This window comes from Sapajus apella, unplaced genomic scaffold (assembly GCF_009761245.1).
Source record: "Sapajus apella isolate SASKATOON/1434 unplaced genomic scaffold, GSC_monkey_1.0 scaffold49, whole genome shotgun sequence".
Classification (NCBI taxonomy): domain Eukaryota; kingdom Metazoa; phylum Chordata; class Mammalia; order Primates; family Cebidae; genus Sapajus; species Sapajus apella.
Genome location: NW_022436989.1, coordinates 5,209,575 through 5,226,329, shown reverse-complemented (window position 1 = coordinate 5,226,329; position 16,755 = coordinate 5,209,575). Strand labels below are relative to the sequence as shown.

The following is a 16,755-nucleotide window of genomic DNA, read 5'->3' as shown; positions in this document are numbered from 1 at the left end:
AGATTTAAAATAAATGATATGAAAAAATTGCGTATCAACAATGTAAAGTAATGCTTTGGTCCCATTTCTAAACAATGAGATGATAAATACCATTGTCACCAATTTTAGAAAATACAGTCAACCAGAACTATAATTGGAAAAAAGGAGTGACTGTACCTCCATGTATATGTAGACTGTGTTTGAGGCCTAGCCAGTACATGTTCACTCCTTTTAATTCTGAATTTTTATGAAGAAAACATTGATATGGCCTACATATGCCTGGATTACAGGTGATGTGAATAACTTCGGGCATAGAGGTGGATGTTCCTTTGCTCCTTTAATTTTTTTTGAGGTATTACCTCTAGAGCAGATGTGTCCAATCTTTTGGCTTCCCTGGGCCACACTGGAAGGAGAATTGTTGTGGGCCACTCATAAAAGACACTAGCACTAATGATAGCTGATGAGCTAAAAAGGTGAAAGAAAAAAGGCCTATGCATAAATCTCATAATGTTTTAAGGAAGTTTATGAATTTATGTTGGGCTGCATTCAAAGCCAGCCAGGCCGTAAGCTGTGTTAGCTGTCCAGCTGGCGGCCCAGGACAGCTTTGAGTGCAGCCCGATATAAAGCTGATAGATTTTCTTAAAATATTGTCAGATTTTGTGTGATTTTCTTTTCTTTTTCTTTTTATTTCCAGCTCATCGGCAATCGTTAGTGTTAGTATTAGTGTATTTTATGTGTGGCCCAAGATAATTTTCCCAGGGTGACCCAGGGAAGCCAAAAGATTGCATACTCCTGCTCTAGAGTATTATAAAATGGTCTCCCTAAATAAAAATATGTTAATCCTACCTCTGCCTTTAAATCATTCACTATGCAAACTATAAGCAGACTTTAAATTCTTTGTGACCCTTAGGGATTTTTTAGTAGGTTTTCTTTTTCCAACTGTAAAGTGAAAGGGTTTTTTGAAACACATTTGAGGTTCCCTGTCAGTTCTAACATTCCGGGATTTTATAAAAAGCTTACCAAGTCAGAAAGAACCTACAAAAGGAGGGAGAAGGCAACATAGGAAAGCGGAAGGGGAAAGGAGGTAGAAAGGCAAGACTCTGTCATGTTTCTAGGCGATGAAACATAATGTATAGTTTCCCACAAAGAGTGAAAGTTGAGGAAGGATTCAAGAAACGTAAGTTGATGTGTAATTCAGCATGTGTTGGTAGAAGTCTTTTAAATTGTTTTATTTTATAAAAAGGACTACAATTATGACAGTAGCTCTTATCTATAGTCTATTTTTTTAATTTATTTATTTAGAGACAGAATCGCACTCTGTCACCCAGGCTGGAGTGCAGTGGCACCATCTCAGCTCACTGCAGCCTCCACCTCTCAGGTTCGTTATTCTCCTGCCTCACCCTCCCGAGTAACTGGGATTACAGGCATGCATCACCACGCTCAGCTGATTTTTGTATTTTTAGTAGAGATGGGGTTTTGCTATGTTGGCCAGGCTGCTTTCTAACTCCTGGCCTTAAGTGATCTGCCTGCCTCAGCCTCCCAAAGTGCTGGGATTATAGGTGTGAGCCACCGTGCCCGGCCTATAGTCAATTTATAGTATCAGTAATTAGGCAACTTATTCTAAAAATTGATGGTGAGATTGACAACCCCTTTACATGAGGGAACTGTAAGTACCAGTTTGTGATGGGTAGTCTCGGTTATAACTGTTATCTTGGAATAATCATTAATAGTGCCCCTTTTCACTCTCAAATGGATATTGGTTTTGGAGAATGCATTTATGTCACCCAATTGTTAGGGGTTGCAGAGTCCCAGATTTCCCTACCTCTGTCTCCTGCCGCAGTTCGGGGTCTGACTTGGTGATAGTTACTCAGTGAGAGTTTACAGGGCTGTTTTTCAGCTGACTCCTTTAGCAGCAGGGTCTCCAGCTGGCAGAGCCATTAGACCCATTCTCTTCCAAGCACTTTTTTCTAACTTGTCTGAAAAGTTTTTGCCTCCTCATGTAAGACTTAAGCAGATTCTTCAGCTACACTTAAAGATAGCAGCCTTCCTTTACCCTGTGACAAGAATATAAGAACATCCAATCATGAAAGTATCACTGCCCACTTCCTATGTGCCAAATACTGAGCTGGGCTGAGAGTTTAGAGAGACAAAGACGATGAAGGAAACAGACATTAAAACAATAACTGAAGTCTGATCAATGCTATCTTTGTAGGATGAACCCAGTATATACTGAGGTTATTGAGGGAAGAATAGTTAATTCAGGAGAAGAGAAGGGGAGAGGAAGAATTTTGAGCTAGGCCTTAAGGGAGTAGCGGTATACATCTTGCAGGGGGATTGAGTGGGTGGGAGGCAGGGCATTCCAGGAGGAGGAAGAGACGTGCAGTGATCCATGGCCAGAAAACACGTGGCGTGACTGAGGAGGCCAAAAGTAGCCTCGTCTGACTGTCCATTTGTTGTAATATGCTAGTTTGGAACTAAGTGCAAGGAAAGACCCTGGACCACATCCCAGGGGGAGGTGTTGTTATTAAAAGTACCAGACAGGACCTAATTTCACATTTAGCATGGACCCCCGATGATTCCATTTGAGTGAGGTGTGGGTGTATTTTCACTCCAGAATTTTACATTACAGCATGACCACATGCATTGACCAGTTTTAATACAGGCTTTCCTTATGTTGCTTTATAATTAGAAGCTACTGAATTGAAGTTCCACAGCGGTACATAGACTAGTAGTGATAGCTTTATGGAATTGTTTATTTTTAGTTTGGCAAAGGCTAAGCAGTAAATATCTCAATTAGTAAACTAAAGCAGCATGGATGAGAAATGCCCACACGGAGATCAGGAGTTTGAAATAACTAAGTCAGTTAATTGAAGGACGCCCTCATATCACTTGCCCATATTTAGAGTTTAAAGAACCTTCCTAATGTGTGTGTGTGTGTGTGTGTGTGTGTGTGTGCATGTACGTGCACACACACAGTGTCAGTATCCACAGTGCTGCCAGCAGTGAGGCCCTTTGCATTCCCCAGGTTCTAATTGTTGAGGAAGTTTCTCTCTGTTGGAGCCACTATGCTTGGTTGCTGACCCAGTGGGACAGGTCAAGGGCTATGGCAGTACGATGGGACGTTGTCTCACTACAGAAGCCTTTCATCCTGCAGTTTCTTTCAATGTGACCCAATAGGGATTTTATTATGAAGTGCTGGGGGAAGTTATTCATATTCATATTTATATTCACATTATATGGCCTGATGTGTGAAAATATTTAGTGAAAACATGCATGTGGCACTGCGGAATCATTTACTCGCCTCTAGATAGAGTCTCTTGCATTATATTTAAGATTCCATTTTAAGTTTAGGAGTAAAAACAGAAGTGGTCTGCAAAGCTTAGTTTTAAGAATTTAAATTTTGCTTAAATTAAGAATCTAATCATGCTGTTCCTAGAATTCCAGTATCTTTAGGAAATATTGACCATTCAGAAGATGAAGGATTCATTGGTAGTGTAAAACATTAAGAATGTTAGAGAAAAAAAGGTTTGCGCTTTAAAGTTACAAAATACCATTATTTAGTTATGATTTTTTTTTGATGCTGCGTACTTTAGTCCATTTGGATTGATGGCACGTATTTAACATCGTTTGAAAGGTTGTTTAGGTTTTCCCCCTGAAGTGGGGGAGGGTAAATAGAAAGGTCATTGTCTTCTTATGCTTAACAATTTACTATGTATCAGCTCTGTCTGGTCTATAGGGGACAGGATGGGGGTTTGTGCATCTGCAGGTTAAATTTCTGTATGTCTCCTCTCTGTTTTGCAGACAGGAAAAAGATAGCATTCAGCAGAGCTTTAGCAAGGAAGCAAAGGCCCAAGCCCTTCAGGCCCAGCAAAGAGAGCAGGAGCTGACACAGAAGATACAGCAAATGGAGGCCCAGCATGACAAAACTGGTAGGTGGTAGGGAAAGATTAGAGCCTGGGCACTCGCTCACAAGCCAGGCCCACGCCTTACTGTGAAATGACATCAGGAACACCTGTAACCTTTGGCTGGCCGAAGGGAGCAGATGCTAACTACACCGGAGATTCCGAATTACATATTAGTTAGCGTTTAAAAGAGAAAATGGAAAGTATTGCCCACTGTCTGTTGATTTCAGAGTGCTGCTCTCACATCTGTTGCACCATCTGGATTATGAGTTTATTTACCTGTGTTCAAGAAACGTAAAGCTGAGAGAGACCACAACAAAGTAGAAAAACAAAGGGCTTGTTTTTGGCTGGGTTTTCAGGCACACATGTTATATAAAGAAAATAGCATCAGAAGCTCTGCGGGAAATGCTCTGAGCTTACAGTTAGAGTCTCCTGAATAGCATTGAACAGTTCCCACAGTACCCACATTATAGCTGCTCTAAAAGCCTAATGAGTTTGCTTCAGCATCCAAACTGGAGAAAAGCTTTAGCCATTAATCGGTTCTTAATTCACTGTCGCAGCTGGATGTAATTCAGTGGCTCCAAATTGATATGTTCCTTTATTTAATCTTTGCAGCTTCGAACATTTTTAGCATTTGTATGATTTCCCCACCTCCCCCAACCCAATCCAGAGTGATGTTTAATCCTTTGCATTCTTCAAGTTCTCACAACTGCTGTTAAAATTCACTAATACAAGGCATTGACCACAGCTGGCAGCTTGGCTAAAAATTGCCATCTTTCATCACATTGGCACTATTCTGCAGACTGAGTTGGCCAGTAACTCTTTACCTTTAATTTGAAAGTAAAATGCACTTTGAAAATAGACAGTTTGATTTGTTCAGTCAGAGCATTATGTAGTTTCTTTCACTTTTGAGTTGTGTGTTCACAGACAGTGTTAGTCAAAACAAGACAGTGTCAGTCATTATAATTCCACACCACATACTCCACACTGATTGTACTATTAAAACAAAAGTTTAATTGATCCTGTCTCTTCCAGAAAAATGTTGCTTAATTTTAGTGCCTGGATTTGTTTTGATTTGTATGCTATATGCTTTTTGCCAGTTATTGGATAAAATTGAAAAGAATTAAAGGACTCTTAAAACTTATGCTTAGAGGTAATTTTCATATAATTTAATGTATTAATATATTGTATTTGATGATAGAGTTAAAAAATTACTTCTTATCCTATGGGTAAAAAATTGCTAGCATGCAAGTCATTAAATACTCTATTTACTTATGAAGAGGCAAATGTCATATTGACTCACACAATTCCCTCTAGCACTCTCAGTAGAGATTTTCTTCTAACAGCATTTGGCCAGAAGAAATGAAAATTCACCGGGTTTAGTAGATGTTCTTCCACTAAAATAAAAAGAGGAAATTGTAGGATAAATTATTGTTTGCCCTCACTGTTAGCATGATCCAAGTGATCAGAGTCTTGGGCAGAAACTAAGCACTAGATTAGAGTGTATTTAAGTGTTAGAACCACCTTAAGAACATTTCCTTTTGTCTTGTACACACACACACACACAAATCACACTCTTTTCAGTGTCTTTGACCAGATCTCCACTGCAGCTCATGCTGTTGACAATGAAATTAAAATTCTAAAGAAAATACACATTTTTACCTTCATAATTAGAGAAGTATATGCAGGATTGGGGGCGGCGGTGGTAGGAAGCCATGTGTGCAAATATGAAACAAAGCATGAATTACAGTGTTGAAGAGAAGTCCTCGATGATTTTAGTTTTGAATTATCTGGTTGTGAGAATTTTTGACACTCTGTTTATAGTAAAATTGTCAAAATAAAAATATAATATCTTGCATATTACGAAGATATAAGCATCTATGACTCCACTTGAGGTATTTGACACTTTATTAACATGTTAAAATGTTACACCAAGCTGGTATGATGAAAAATGTTTCTGGTGTATAATTATGTTGAAAATAAATGACTCAAAAGATTGAGTGTGTTGCCAGATGATCAGTCCTTTGACTTAGGACACTGGAGGTGATCTAGTGGCTTACAGGAAATGTGTAGGGTCTAAGCACCTTATCACTCTACGTATGGAAGCACTGCAGAGCTACAACCATAAACATCTTATGTTGGTGGGGGTTTATTGTTATTTCTAGAAAATGAACAGTATCTGTTGCTGACCTCCCAGAATACATTCTTGACAAAGTTAAAGGAAGAATGCTGTACATTAGCCAAGAAACTGGAACAAATCTCTCAAAAAAGCAGGTAGGTGATGTTATGGAATACTTTCAAGAGCACTGTTTGTGTGACTAATTTTTCCTTAAAAGACAGCATTTATACTGTTGTATAGTCTAATGTCAAAATTAGGTATCTGCTAATGTTTACTTTGCAAACATTTTCTCCATATGGACATTTTCTTAATTGTCCATACACTTTTATGTTTTTTCTCAATTATGTGTATATACTATTATTTGACTTTTTAGTGTTTAGAATTGAAAACTGAAATTTCGGAAAACAAGGATCAATATGGTAATAACATAAGGATGCAGGTAAATCAAGCAGTTATAAAATCTTACATGGATATGGTTAACACATTTTAATCTATTGTTACAATTCACCATGAACACAAAAGCTATCTTTAGGTTAAATGATAACAGATGAAATGGGTATATATTAAGATGAAAGTAGATGGTACTTTGAAATAAATAAACCAAAACTATTCTTCCCTTCTCTTCAAATTGTTATATTATAATAGAACAGCCATCACTCATTTTATAGGCATACTACTCTTTTATAAATCCATTGGTTGGAATCTTAATGGCTTTTTTCTACACAATTTCTAGTCAGATTATCTCAATGAATAAATTATTTTATGTTCTAAACTTCAAGAAGCCCGAGTCCTCATCTCAGCTCCGGCAGTAACTGTATAATCTTGGACAAATTTATTTGACCCACTTGGACTGTAGTTTTTGCTTTTGTAAACAAATGACATTGGACAGAATCACTTTAAATTGAACTGTAGAAGGCAATATTCACGTAACTGATGTCAAATATTGCCTTATATTATAACTTAATGAAAAAATAGCCTGTGAGTCTTCTCTTCTGTATTTTTCCAAAACTCACTTAGATCTATTGAGAGCAGGAAAATATGGCTCAGCAAACAAACCACTAACCTAGATGTTTCATTCAGAAAGGATTTCCAGGAGAATCAGAGCATATCTGATCACTCTGAGCTCCATCTTGGGATCCTGCATCAACAAACCATCTTAGCTGATAGAATCCCCATCGCTGATTCTTTTGGGGCATCACAGGGCTCATGCATCCAATTCTCCCTGCTCACAGGAAGGCAGAGGCTCCTGTAACCACCAAGAAGGTACTCTGACATGTGCACCTTCCTAGCATATACTGATAATTGTATTTTGGTAGGGGAAAACCTGTATGCCAAAATACCAGATATTTCAAGGAAATTTGACCTAGAAAACCAAATGATTCTGTCATGAAAGAGACCCATAAAATATCAACAGTAGCTATTTGATTTGCAGCACATAGGTCCCAAAGTAATTTGTTAGAAGCAAACAAGCCAGATTCTATCATTTAGGGATAAAATTATATTAATCTGGGTTTTATATTAATGTGTTAGGTCTAAAATTGGTTTGTGAATGATTCCTGATCTTGCTCTCCAAGGAGACATAATCAGGGAAATTTAATCTATAAAAGAGACAAAAAGGTGCTTGGTATTTAATTCTCACCACAACTTGAGATAGGAATTATTATCTTCACTGGCAGATAAGGAAACCAAAACCGTTTAAATAACTGGTGAGTGGGAGAGCTAGGGTTCTAACCTAGGTATTTCTGGTTCCAAAGTATATGTTCTTTCTTACAGTAATTACAATATTTTACATCTATTGCTAAAGAAAATTCAAGCCACAGTAGTAATGATGGGAAAGTTTGGGAAGGAAAAACTAACCTTTAAATTCCCGTGGAGAAGTAAGCATCCTGGGCATGTGACACAGCTAACCTCCTCTGTGCCCCTAGGCCCTGTTTTTCCTCCTCTAGATCTGTCACCTTAGCCTGTACTGGTCTAAGCACCGCTACAGCTCCTCTTGCTTCTCATTCCTCCAGCTGCTGAACACGACTTTGTAAATTGGATGTATTCTTTTGTATCTGACGCATAGATGGCTCTTAATGAATGAATGATGAATGAATGCAACAGATAGGTGTGGTGCTGCTCCCACATCCTGACCTGACTTCTGATGCCAGTCTGTGCCTTTGTTGATGGCAGGCAGTGTGCAGTCAGGAGCACGTGGGGATTCAGAGGAACTAGCTTTGAATCACACTCTACCACCTGGGGCTTTGTAACCTTGGATACATTGCCTAATCTCCCCAAACCTCAGCTTTTCCATCTGTAAGAACATTTCTAAAGCCACATTGTGTGGGATTGTTGTGGGGATTAGAATTACATATATAGATACCCGTAAGTACATGTATCAAGTGCCTAGCACAATGTCTGACACACAGTAATACACAGTAGCTGCTATTGTTTTCACGGGTGGCATTGTTTTAAGGGTCTTGATTGGTAATTTGGGTATCACTTCACATAGCTATTGTCTTTGCCAGGGAAAGTCTCACTGTCATAGGCTGACAGAAATAAGTCTATGCCACAATGCAAGCCTTTTTCAAAAGGCCAGATCAGGAAAATGTGCATCTAGTTGTATTTTGTAAATCTGATGAATTAAAATAGGCAGCTATTCTAACTTTACAGTTTGATTCAACCAAGGCCTAGCAACTAGTAAACACTTGATAAATTGTTGCTATTTTTAAAACTCTTAAGGGCCCCTAAAACTTACAAAAAGTGCAATTTGTGTACCTCACAGTAAAGTAGTGGAAAGGACAAATTGTGGTTTTAGGGTTGTTTGTTTGTTCTTAATTTCTTTTAGTTCCAGTTTCATTTCTCCCTGGTTCCTACTGTGACATTTTCAACAACTCATTAACTCATTCATGTCAATTTAATATTTTATTTTGATGTTACCTTCTGCTTTGTAAGCACCTATAAAACTTGAAGGGCTCAGACTGTTTCTTTTAAAATACAAGTTGTTAATGTAGTCAACCCTGAAGAAGCCTTCTAGGACTGTGCCCCTGCATACCCCATGCCAGACTCTTGGGATAAATCATTTGCCCTGTGCTTTAAGGTAAGGAAAACCTTGGAGTTTCTAAAGTTTTGTCATTGTGGAAACTCAGTCTCCAAAATAGTTATGCAATCCATATGGAAATTTTGGTCCAGTTTTTCCTCAGAGTATTAGAGTACAATTTTTCCTGAAAGTAAGTGTATTTATTTTGTATTGAGCAATAATTAAGACATATTTTTCCCTCCTCTGTTACTAGCAACATTACTCTAAGAGCCTTGTTATTCAAAATGCCAACTAAACAAATGGATTTCTACCATTTAAAATAAGCTTTTAACTCACAGATCTAGTCATTTGACTGGAGCCCATGCAGAGTGACGGGACAGCTGACAGCCTGGGCTCGGTGTGCACTGCACTGTTGCTCTCTGCCCCAGCCTTGCGCTAGGCTGCTCTGTTGTTCTGTGAAAATGTTTTGAAATGGTACCTCCGTGTGTGTGTCTGTTGTATGTGTTTTCTCCCCAAGTAGACCCTAAGTCGCATTATGGCAGCGACAACTACTTCTGTTTCCTGGAAGCCTCCATAGTGATTAGCACAGTAGTTTGCGCCCTGTGTGTATTCCACGCTGCACGTAGTCGTGCTTGTAACCCCGGGGTTTGTGAATGGCACGTCCCATTTTAAAACTAAAAATGAGCTGCTGATTCTGTGCATTTTACATAGCTTGTTTTTGACCATCAGGCAAGAGAATTAATTCCATCTTGCTTTTAATTGGCACCAGGCAGACATTCTGTCTGATTTTAGTTGAAGCTCACGTAAACTTTCGCTACCCTTCCTTCTGTATTTCCCAGTACTCTGAGAGCTTATTACAGTTATGGGGTTGTTTTTGAGGGAGGTAAACGGAGCTATTTAAATGTCTTTGGTACAACTGTGATTTTTCTTTATCAAAGTGAAGGAAGTGTTCTCTCTCCCCACGCACTTAGATGAATCAGCAGTAAAACGTTGCAGTGCGGTCTGCAGTGCTGTCTTAACACCTGGCCTGGGAAGAGCTTGGAAGGACTGGGCGCTGGCGAGGAGTGAGCCTCTGCCAGCTGCAGAGGGGAGAGCAGTGTGTGCTAGGTTTTAGCTTCTCACCACTTGCACATTGAAAAGAACAAGATAGAGATAGAACCAGGGTCGGCATGGGTTTGCTTCTTTCTTTTCTGTCATTGTCACTTTCTGGGTTGCTAGGCTTGTGTACTGATGTCTAACCCTGCCCATTGTGTATTTCTGATTTGTGTTTTGTAATTAAGAGGAACAATGGGAGTCCATGGGGTCTCGTTATATATAATGGTTGGTTTAATTTGTTTCACTTCTATCTTGTTAATTGTAAATTGATCATTAAGATTTGAATTCTAATCTGTCACCAGGGTTGTGAGTATTGAGGGTAGAGCAATGATCCTGGTTTTAATCACTGATGATGAGAAACAAATTTTATAATTTTGGTACATATTGCAGTTCATATATTTTAACACTGTACTTTATGGTGTTATAAATATTGTTAAATGACTTTTAGTGTAGTTTTACTGTGTGGACTATAATGTATAAATTATATTACTGTTTTGGCAACAGTAGGTATCCAACTGTGTGAGTTTAATTGAAGTGAAGAACACACACCCGGTTGAACTGTTTTTTCCCTCCATGTTTAGATGATGTTAGGTTGGGATATTATAAAAATTACATTTTCTACAAGAGGAGACTGATATTGGCCTCTGCTAATTGTTACCAAAAGTCAAACTAGAACCTAAAAGAATAAAAAATTAAGATATCATATTTCCTTTTGAAAGCAATTATCGTTTGAATCTGAGTTATAGTAGTAAAATATATTTCATGCAAGTGCCATTATACAATATAACTGGTATATAAAAATACAGGGGAAAGTTCATGCTTCTGTAAAGCCAGAAATTGCCTAAATATTCTATGAAAATGCTTTAGAGCCTATTATCCTTTTATATGGCACAGGATAGTCATGTCACGAATGTATCTCAAAACTAACAGAAAACTTGTAAGTTTACTCTTTGAACTTTGCAAACTACTAGTTCTAGGAACATAGTGTGAGCTCTACACAGAAAAAGAATGATGTGCAGGCACATATACCAAATTTTTGTTGAAAAATGAAAGTTCATAGGCAAAGTACAATTATAAATAAAGAAAACAAAAATATGCAAAGCAGAAAAAGGATTGTTGCAATAATGTACTTGATAGTAATATGTACTTTATAAAGAACATTTGTATTTTTGTGATTATGTAAGACATCCTCAATGCAGGGAATTTGGAAAATACAAAGAAGAATTAAGGAAAGTTTCTTGTGCCACTACCATCCAGAGATAACTGTTCTTACGTCTGACATACTTCCCTTCAGTCACTTTTCATGTGTATGTATCCATACATTTATATCGTGATTGAGATTATACTGTATATACAGTTTTGCGTCTGCTTTTTCATTTGATATCTCATCTAATGAACATTTTTCTATATCAGCAAATACTCTGAAAACAGAAACTTATTAAATGATTTGCATGTACAATAATTATTAGGCTTTTAAGATGTTTCCAATTTTTAACCATTATCAGTAATCATATGACGAAAACTTTGTACCTAAATCTACATTATTGATTGTTTTCTTAATAGAGCTTCCTAAAAGGGAATTGCTGGTCTAAGACTATGGAACCTTTTAAGGGTATTAATGTGTTTTACCTTGTTTAAGTACCACACTAACTTCTAATCACGGTATATGCAGCCATATTAGTAAATAACATAACGAAGAAGTGAGATATTTTAAAAAAGAATGCGAGGCAATATTGCACAGTGGGTGGAACTACCCCTTTAGAGGTGGACTAAGTAGTATTTGTATCTGGGCTTGGCTACTTGGGTGACCTTAGGCAAGTCATTAAACTTCATATTTACCTCACAGAGAAAAGAAAATAAACCTCTACAAGTACTTTATAGGATTGAGTTCTTTAAAGGATGGATTTCAGTATTTGTTATAGAGTAGGCATGCAGTAAATATTTGGCAGTGGTATCTGGTTTTGTTGTGCTAGTTTTTGAATAATAGTAAAATTGAATATGTTATAAATGTTACTGATCATTTGTGTTTCTTCTGTAGATATTTTAAATATTTCTTATACTTTTTAATTGGAATTTTGATGGAGAGTACAGTTAGTGTTTCATTAAATGATGCTTTTAATGTTTATTTGTCTTATTTTTATAAATATTTTCCTGTTCTTTACATTGATTTTAATTAATAAGCTTTATTTTTTAAAGCAGTTTTATGTTCCCAGCAAAACTGGACAGAAAGTACAGAATTCCCATATATTCCCTGTTCCTTCCACATACAACCTCCTTCTCCCACAAGTGACATCTATGCTTTGTTTTATTATGATATTTTTTCAAAATCAAAATGAATTTATTTTAAAAATATAAATACATATCTATTAAAAAAAATTAGAAAGTATAGAAAAGAATGAATAAAGAACAGAGAAAACATTCCTGATCCTACCATCCAGAAATAATCAATGTTAATAGTTGGTATACATGTCAAAATATTTTTCTAAATTATAAAATGAAATCACATAAATCACATCATACATGCTGATTTTTAATGTTTTCTCTTGTATCAATATGTTATAGTTTTAGATCAATAAATAACACAAATAGCCACATTATCAGAATAATAAATTATGTAACCAAGCTTCTATTGATAGCTTTCTTAGTTAGGTTTCCAGATTATGGGTTGCAAAGAAAGATTGTTTCTAGAAACCATGGTACAATGAATACTCTCACACAAACCTATGTATTTCCAACATACGATTTTTTTATGTGTAAAAGTTTTGTATTTTTAATATTGTGAAATTTATTTTTTTCTTTGTGATTTTTCTTTTAAAAAGTGCCTTTTGGTTTAGAAAGTGCCTGAGAATAGGTCAGTGTTCCGCATTTTTTTCTAATCTGGCTTAAGGATTCCTTTTTTCTTCTTTTGGAATTTGTTTTAGTGTGTGGTATGATAGGAGATACTAATATTGGAAGGGATACCAGATCAAAAATTTATTATAACTGCTTCTAAATTACTTTGTATTACATGTGATTCTGAAAGGAGAAACGTAAGTCATTATTAACTCCTTTTAGTCTATTTCAAATATGGGTAGATTCTTACAAGGAGAAGCAAATGTAGGTTGAGCACTTGAGCTGAGCTTGAAAATTAGATAATCCATGCTCTCATACAGAATCTGGTGGGAAAGACAAGGCACAGAGCACAATTTAAAAGAATAAATTATAAGCTAATGTATGCATAAAGGCTAGAGGTAGCTTCAAAAAATGTGCTGACATATTGAGAACTGCAAGATATTAATCAGGGCAAGCTTCCTTTGGGATGACATTTGAACCAAGATGAAAACAAAATGAAGAATCAGGTGAACTAAAAGCCAGAGTTTTCCCCCCATGTGTGTGAGCAGCTTGGTCCTTGGGATGAACGATTTTTAAGGTGAGATTCCCATTAGCAAATCCAAATCCTTTCCTGACCAGGAAGAAAAGGCTATCTTGCCTACTGGAAGAATCCTTTTTTTTGAAAGGAATCAATTTTACATCAGGAGTCTTCAGGAAACAAACCAATCATTAACCTGAAAATGACTCATAATATACAAGAGTTTTAAACTTTCCATTCTAACTCATTAGGCATTAGTGCATGAGGAGATGCTGGCAGTAGGCAGTAATTTAGAGTTTACTTAATACAAGGAAAGGAATATAATTTTTCTTGGATAAACATCTTTCTGATCTTCAGATTTTGAGACTTGGATTGTCATCTAAGACAGAAAAGACAGGATATTTCCGGAAGAATATCAGCTGTCACCAAAGGAGATATTTTTGACTTACAATGAAATATATGAAGACAGAAAGAAGATGAGGGGAATCGTACCCGACTTAGCAGAATGGGTAAAGGCGAACCTTAAATGCCTACAGAGGGGTATATGTATATGTGAAGCAAGTTGGGCTGCTTTCAGAGTTTCAGAAAAACTTGGAAAGGAAGGGTGGAACATAGGAAATCATCAGTTTGAAACCAAAATTGACGGTTCCACCTTCACCACATGCAGCCAAGTACCTGCCCCTCCTCCACACAGAAGATTAGGGGCTTTCTCTTGGAAGAGGTTGAACCAGAGAGCTGTGGTTAAAACAGAGACACTAAAGTTAGAGTAGAAGGATTAAGAAAAAGTATATAGGTAACATCCTCACCCCTCTATTTCCAACCAGTGTCTGGACCTCTGACAGGGTTGTACACAACAGCAGGAAACTCGAAAATCCTTCTCTTGAGCAACAGTGTCCAGAGAGAAAAAATGACAGATACTGATATTTGAGAATCTTCTATGAGAAAGGGTGTCTTGCCACCCAGTTATGCTATACTAAAGCCTACTAATTTGGAGAAAATAAACGTACACAAGGCACATGGCATCATAAGATGCCACATGGATAGCAAAGGCCAATATTTAAGTATTCATTTTCATATAAATACAAATATTAATTGAAACCCAAACTGAAATACTGGTAATTACATTGACAAGCTAGAGACAGAAGGAGGGGAAAGGGGCATGGAAAAGAATTTAATCTTCATCTACCATAGAAAGTCAATAGAAATTTCTTAATTGATGGAACAGGAGCTGGTATAAACATACTTACAAATATAAAGGTAAATACAAAAAGAAATTGCTGTATAAGAATTGCAAGTATTTGTCACTGCTTTGCGATTGGAGGTCAGAGGACAGAAGACCACTGTGTTTCATTAGTATGCCTTTTAGTACTTGTATTAATCAGGGTTTTTAGAGAAATAGATCTAACTGGATATCTTTCCATCAGTCTATTGATCTATCTACCTGTATATCTAGGTCTGCGTCTAGATAGACATGGAGATAGGTAGACATGGATTTATTTGAAGGAACAGGCTCTGACAATTGTGGAGGTTTGGTAAGTCCAAAATCTTCAGGGTAGGCAGGCAGGCCGGAAACCCAGGGAAGTGCTGGAGTTTAAGTGCAAAGGCACTCTGGAGGCAGAAATCTATTTTGCTCAGGGAAGGTCAATCTTTGTTCTATATACATATATATTTTTTTTCTTTTTGAGACAGAGTCTTGCTCTGTCGCCCAGGCTGGAGTGCAGTGGCGAGATCTCGGCTCACTGCAACCTCCGCCTCCCAGGTTCAGGTGATTCTCCTGCCTCAGCCTCCCAGTAGCTGGGACTACAGGCACCCACTGCCATGCCTGGCTATTTTTTGTATTTTTAGTAGAGACGGGGTTTCACCATATTGCCTAGGCTGGTCTCAAACTCCTGACCTTGTGATTCTCCCACCTCAGTCTCCCAAAGTGCTGGGATTATAGGCATGAGCCTCTGCACCCAGGCTCTTTGTTCTATTAAGACCTTCCACGGATTGGATGAATCCCACCCACATGGAGGGTAATCTGCTTTTCTCAAAGTCTACTAATTTAAGTGTTAATATTATCTAAAAAACTCCCTCACAGAAATGTCCGGAATAATGTCTGGCCAAATATCTAGGCACCATGGCCCAACCGTGTTGACACATAAAATTAACTATTACAGAACTATTTTTATTTTAACTGTGTGCCGTTACACTGGTTATGTTAATTAAAAGAAGCTGATATAGAAATTAGGCCTAGGGTTTCTTCTCTGACAGCATCGTGTTTGGCCTAGAATAAGCACTCAGTAAGTATTTGTTAAATGAATGATAATGATAGTCTTTTAAAAAAGAGATTTGATCATTATCATTTTTGTCTTGTTCCTTAGGGAAGCCATGTCTATTAGAGTAAGTTGTTATTCCTTTTTCTGTGTAACACTTGAGTCTTACAACGTGTCTTGAAATTTCTGAAATATTTTCTTTTGCAAAGGATATAGTTGTCATTATACTGTTATGTTTAAGTACAGAGTTTAAGGTAATGTTAAGGTTATATAATAACAATATGCCCTAGTAATAAGAACCTTCAACATCTATCATTTTTGTGTTTTCACCTCTCTAGATCTGAAATAGCTCAACTCAGTCAAGAAAAAAGGTATACATATGACAAATTGGAAAAGTTACAGAGAAGAAATGATGAATTGGAGGAACAGTGCGTCCAGCATGGAAGAGTACATGAGACAATGAAGCAAAGGTAATCCAGGTTTAATGATCAACTCATGTGCCGTGGCTGAATGTGTCTGGTTTACAAACAGAAGGGGAATTGCTATGGAATAAGCAGAGTTCATCATCATTATGCTACTCAGCGAACATGCTCAAAATCTAGTACTTTTATTTTAGGTATTTATGCTTCCTTAATTTAGGTTGTCATTATACACAAAGAGGAGAGCACACCCTCTTTCTGCTATTCTCTGAAGTCATAGAATTAGATTTGATGTGGAAGAAGGGAGGAAAACCATTTTCCTTTAAGATATAAGTTGGCAATATTATAATAGTGAGGAATTTCAAATCATCTCTTCTGGAAATTAGGCTTTATGTGCTTTTTGTAAGGTAAAGCACGTAGTAGGTCTAAAGAGGTTAAATATCTTATCAGAGGTTGCACTAACAGCATTGCTAGAGTCAGAACTTGACTGCAAACAAACCCTTTGCTCCTTTCTAGTGGTGTTACTTTGAGCAAGTCACTTAAGTTCTCTGAGTGATTGTTTCTTCACCTATATATTGGCACTAATAACATCTACTTTGCATTTTAATAGAAAGATCA

The 16,755-nt window shown here is 37.1% G+C and overlaps 1 protein-coding gene across 10 annotated transcripts in view; it reads left to right on the top strand.

Annotated features, from left to right (window-relative positions):
• The window catches only part of SDCCAG8 (SHH signaling and ciliogenesis regulator SDCCAG8), a 249,716-nt gene that overhangs the window by 154,345 nt on the left and 78,616 nt on the right, over window positions 1-16,755 (top strand). For all 10 annotated transcript variants that reach the window (XM_032242401.1, XM_032242400.1, XM_032242406.1 and 7 more), the window contains 3 exons: window positions 3,781-3,908; window positions 6,047-6,155; window positions 16,057-16,188. In XM_032242401.1, coding sequence (XP_032098292.1) covers window positions 3,781-3,908; window positions 6,047-6,155; window positions 16,057-16,188 — 369 coding nt within the window. The remainder of the gene's footprint in view (window positions 1-3,780; window positions 3,909-6,046; window positions 6,156-16,056; window positions 16,189-16,755) is intronic.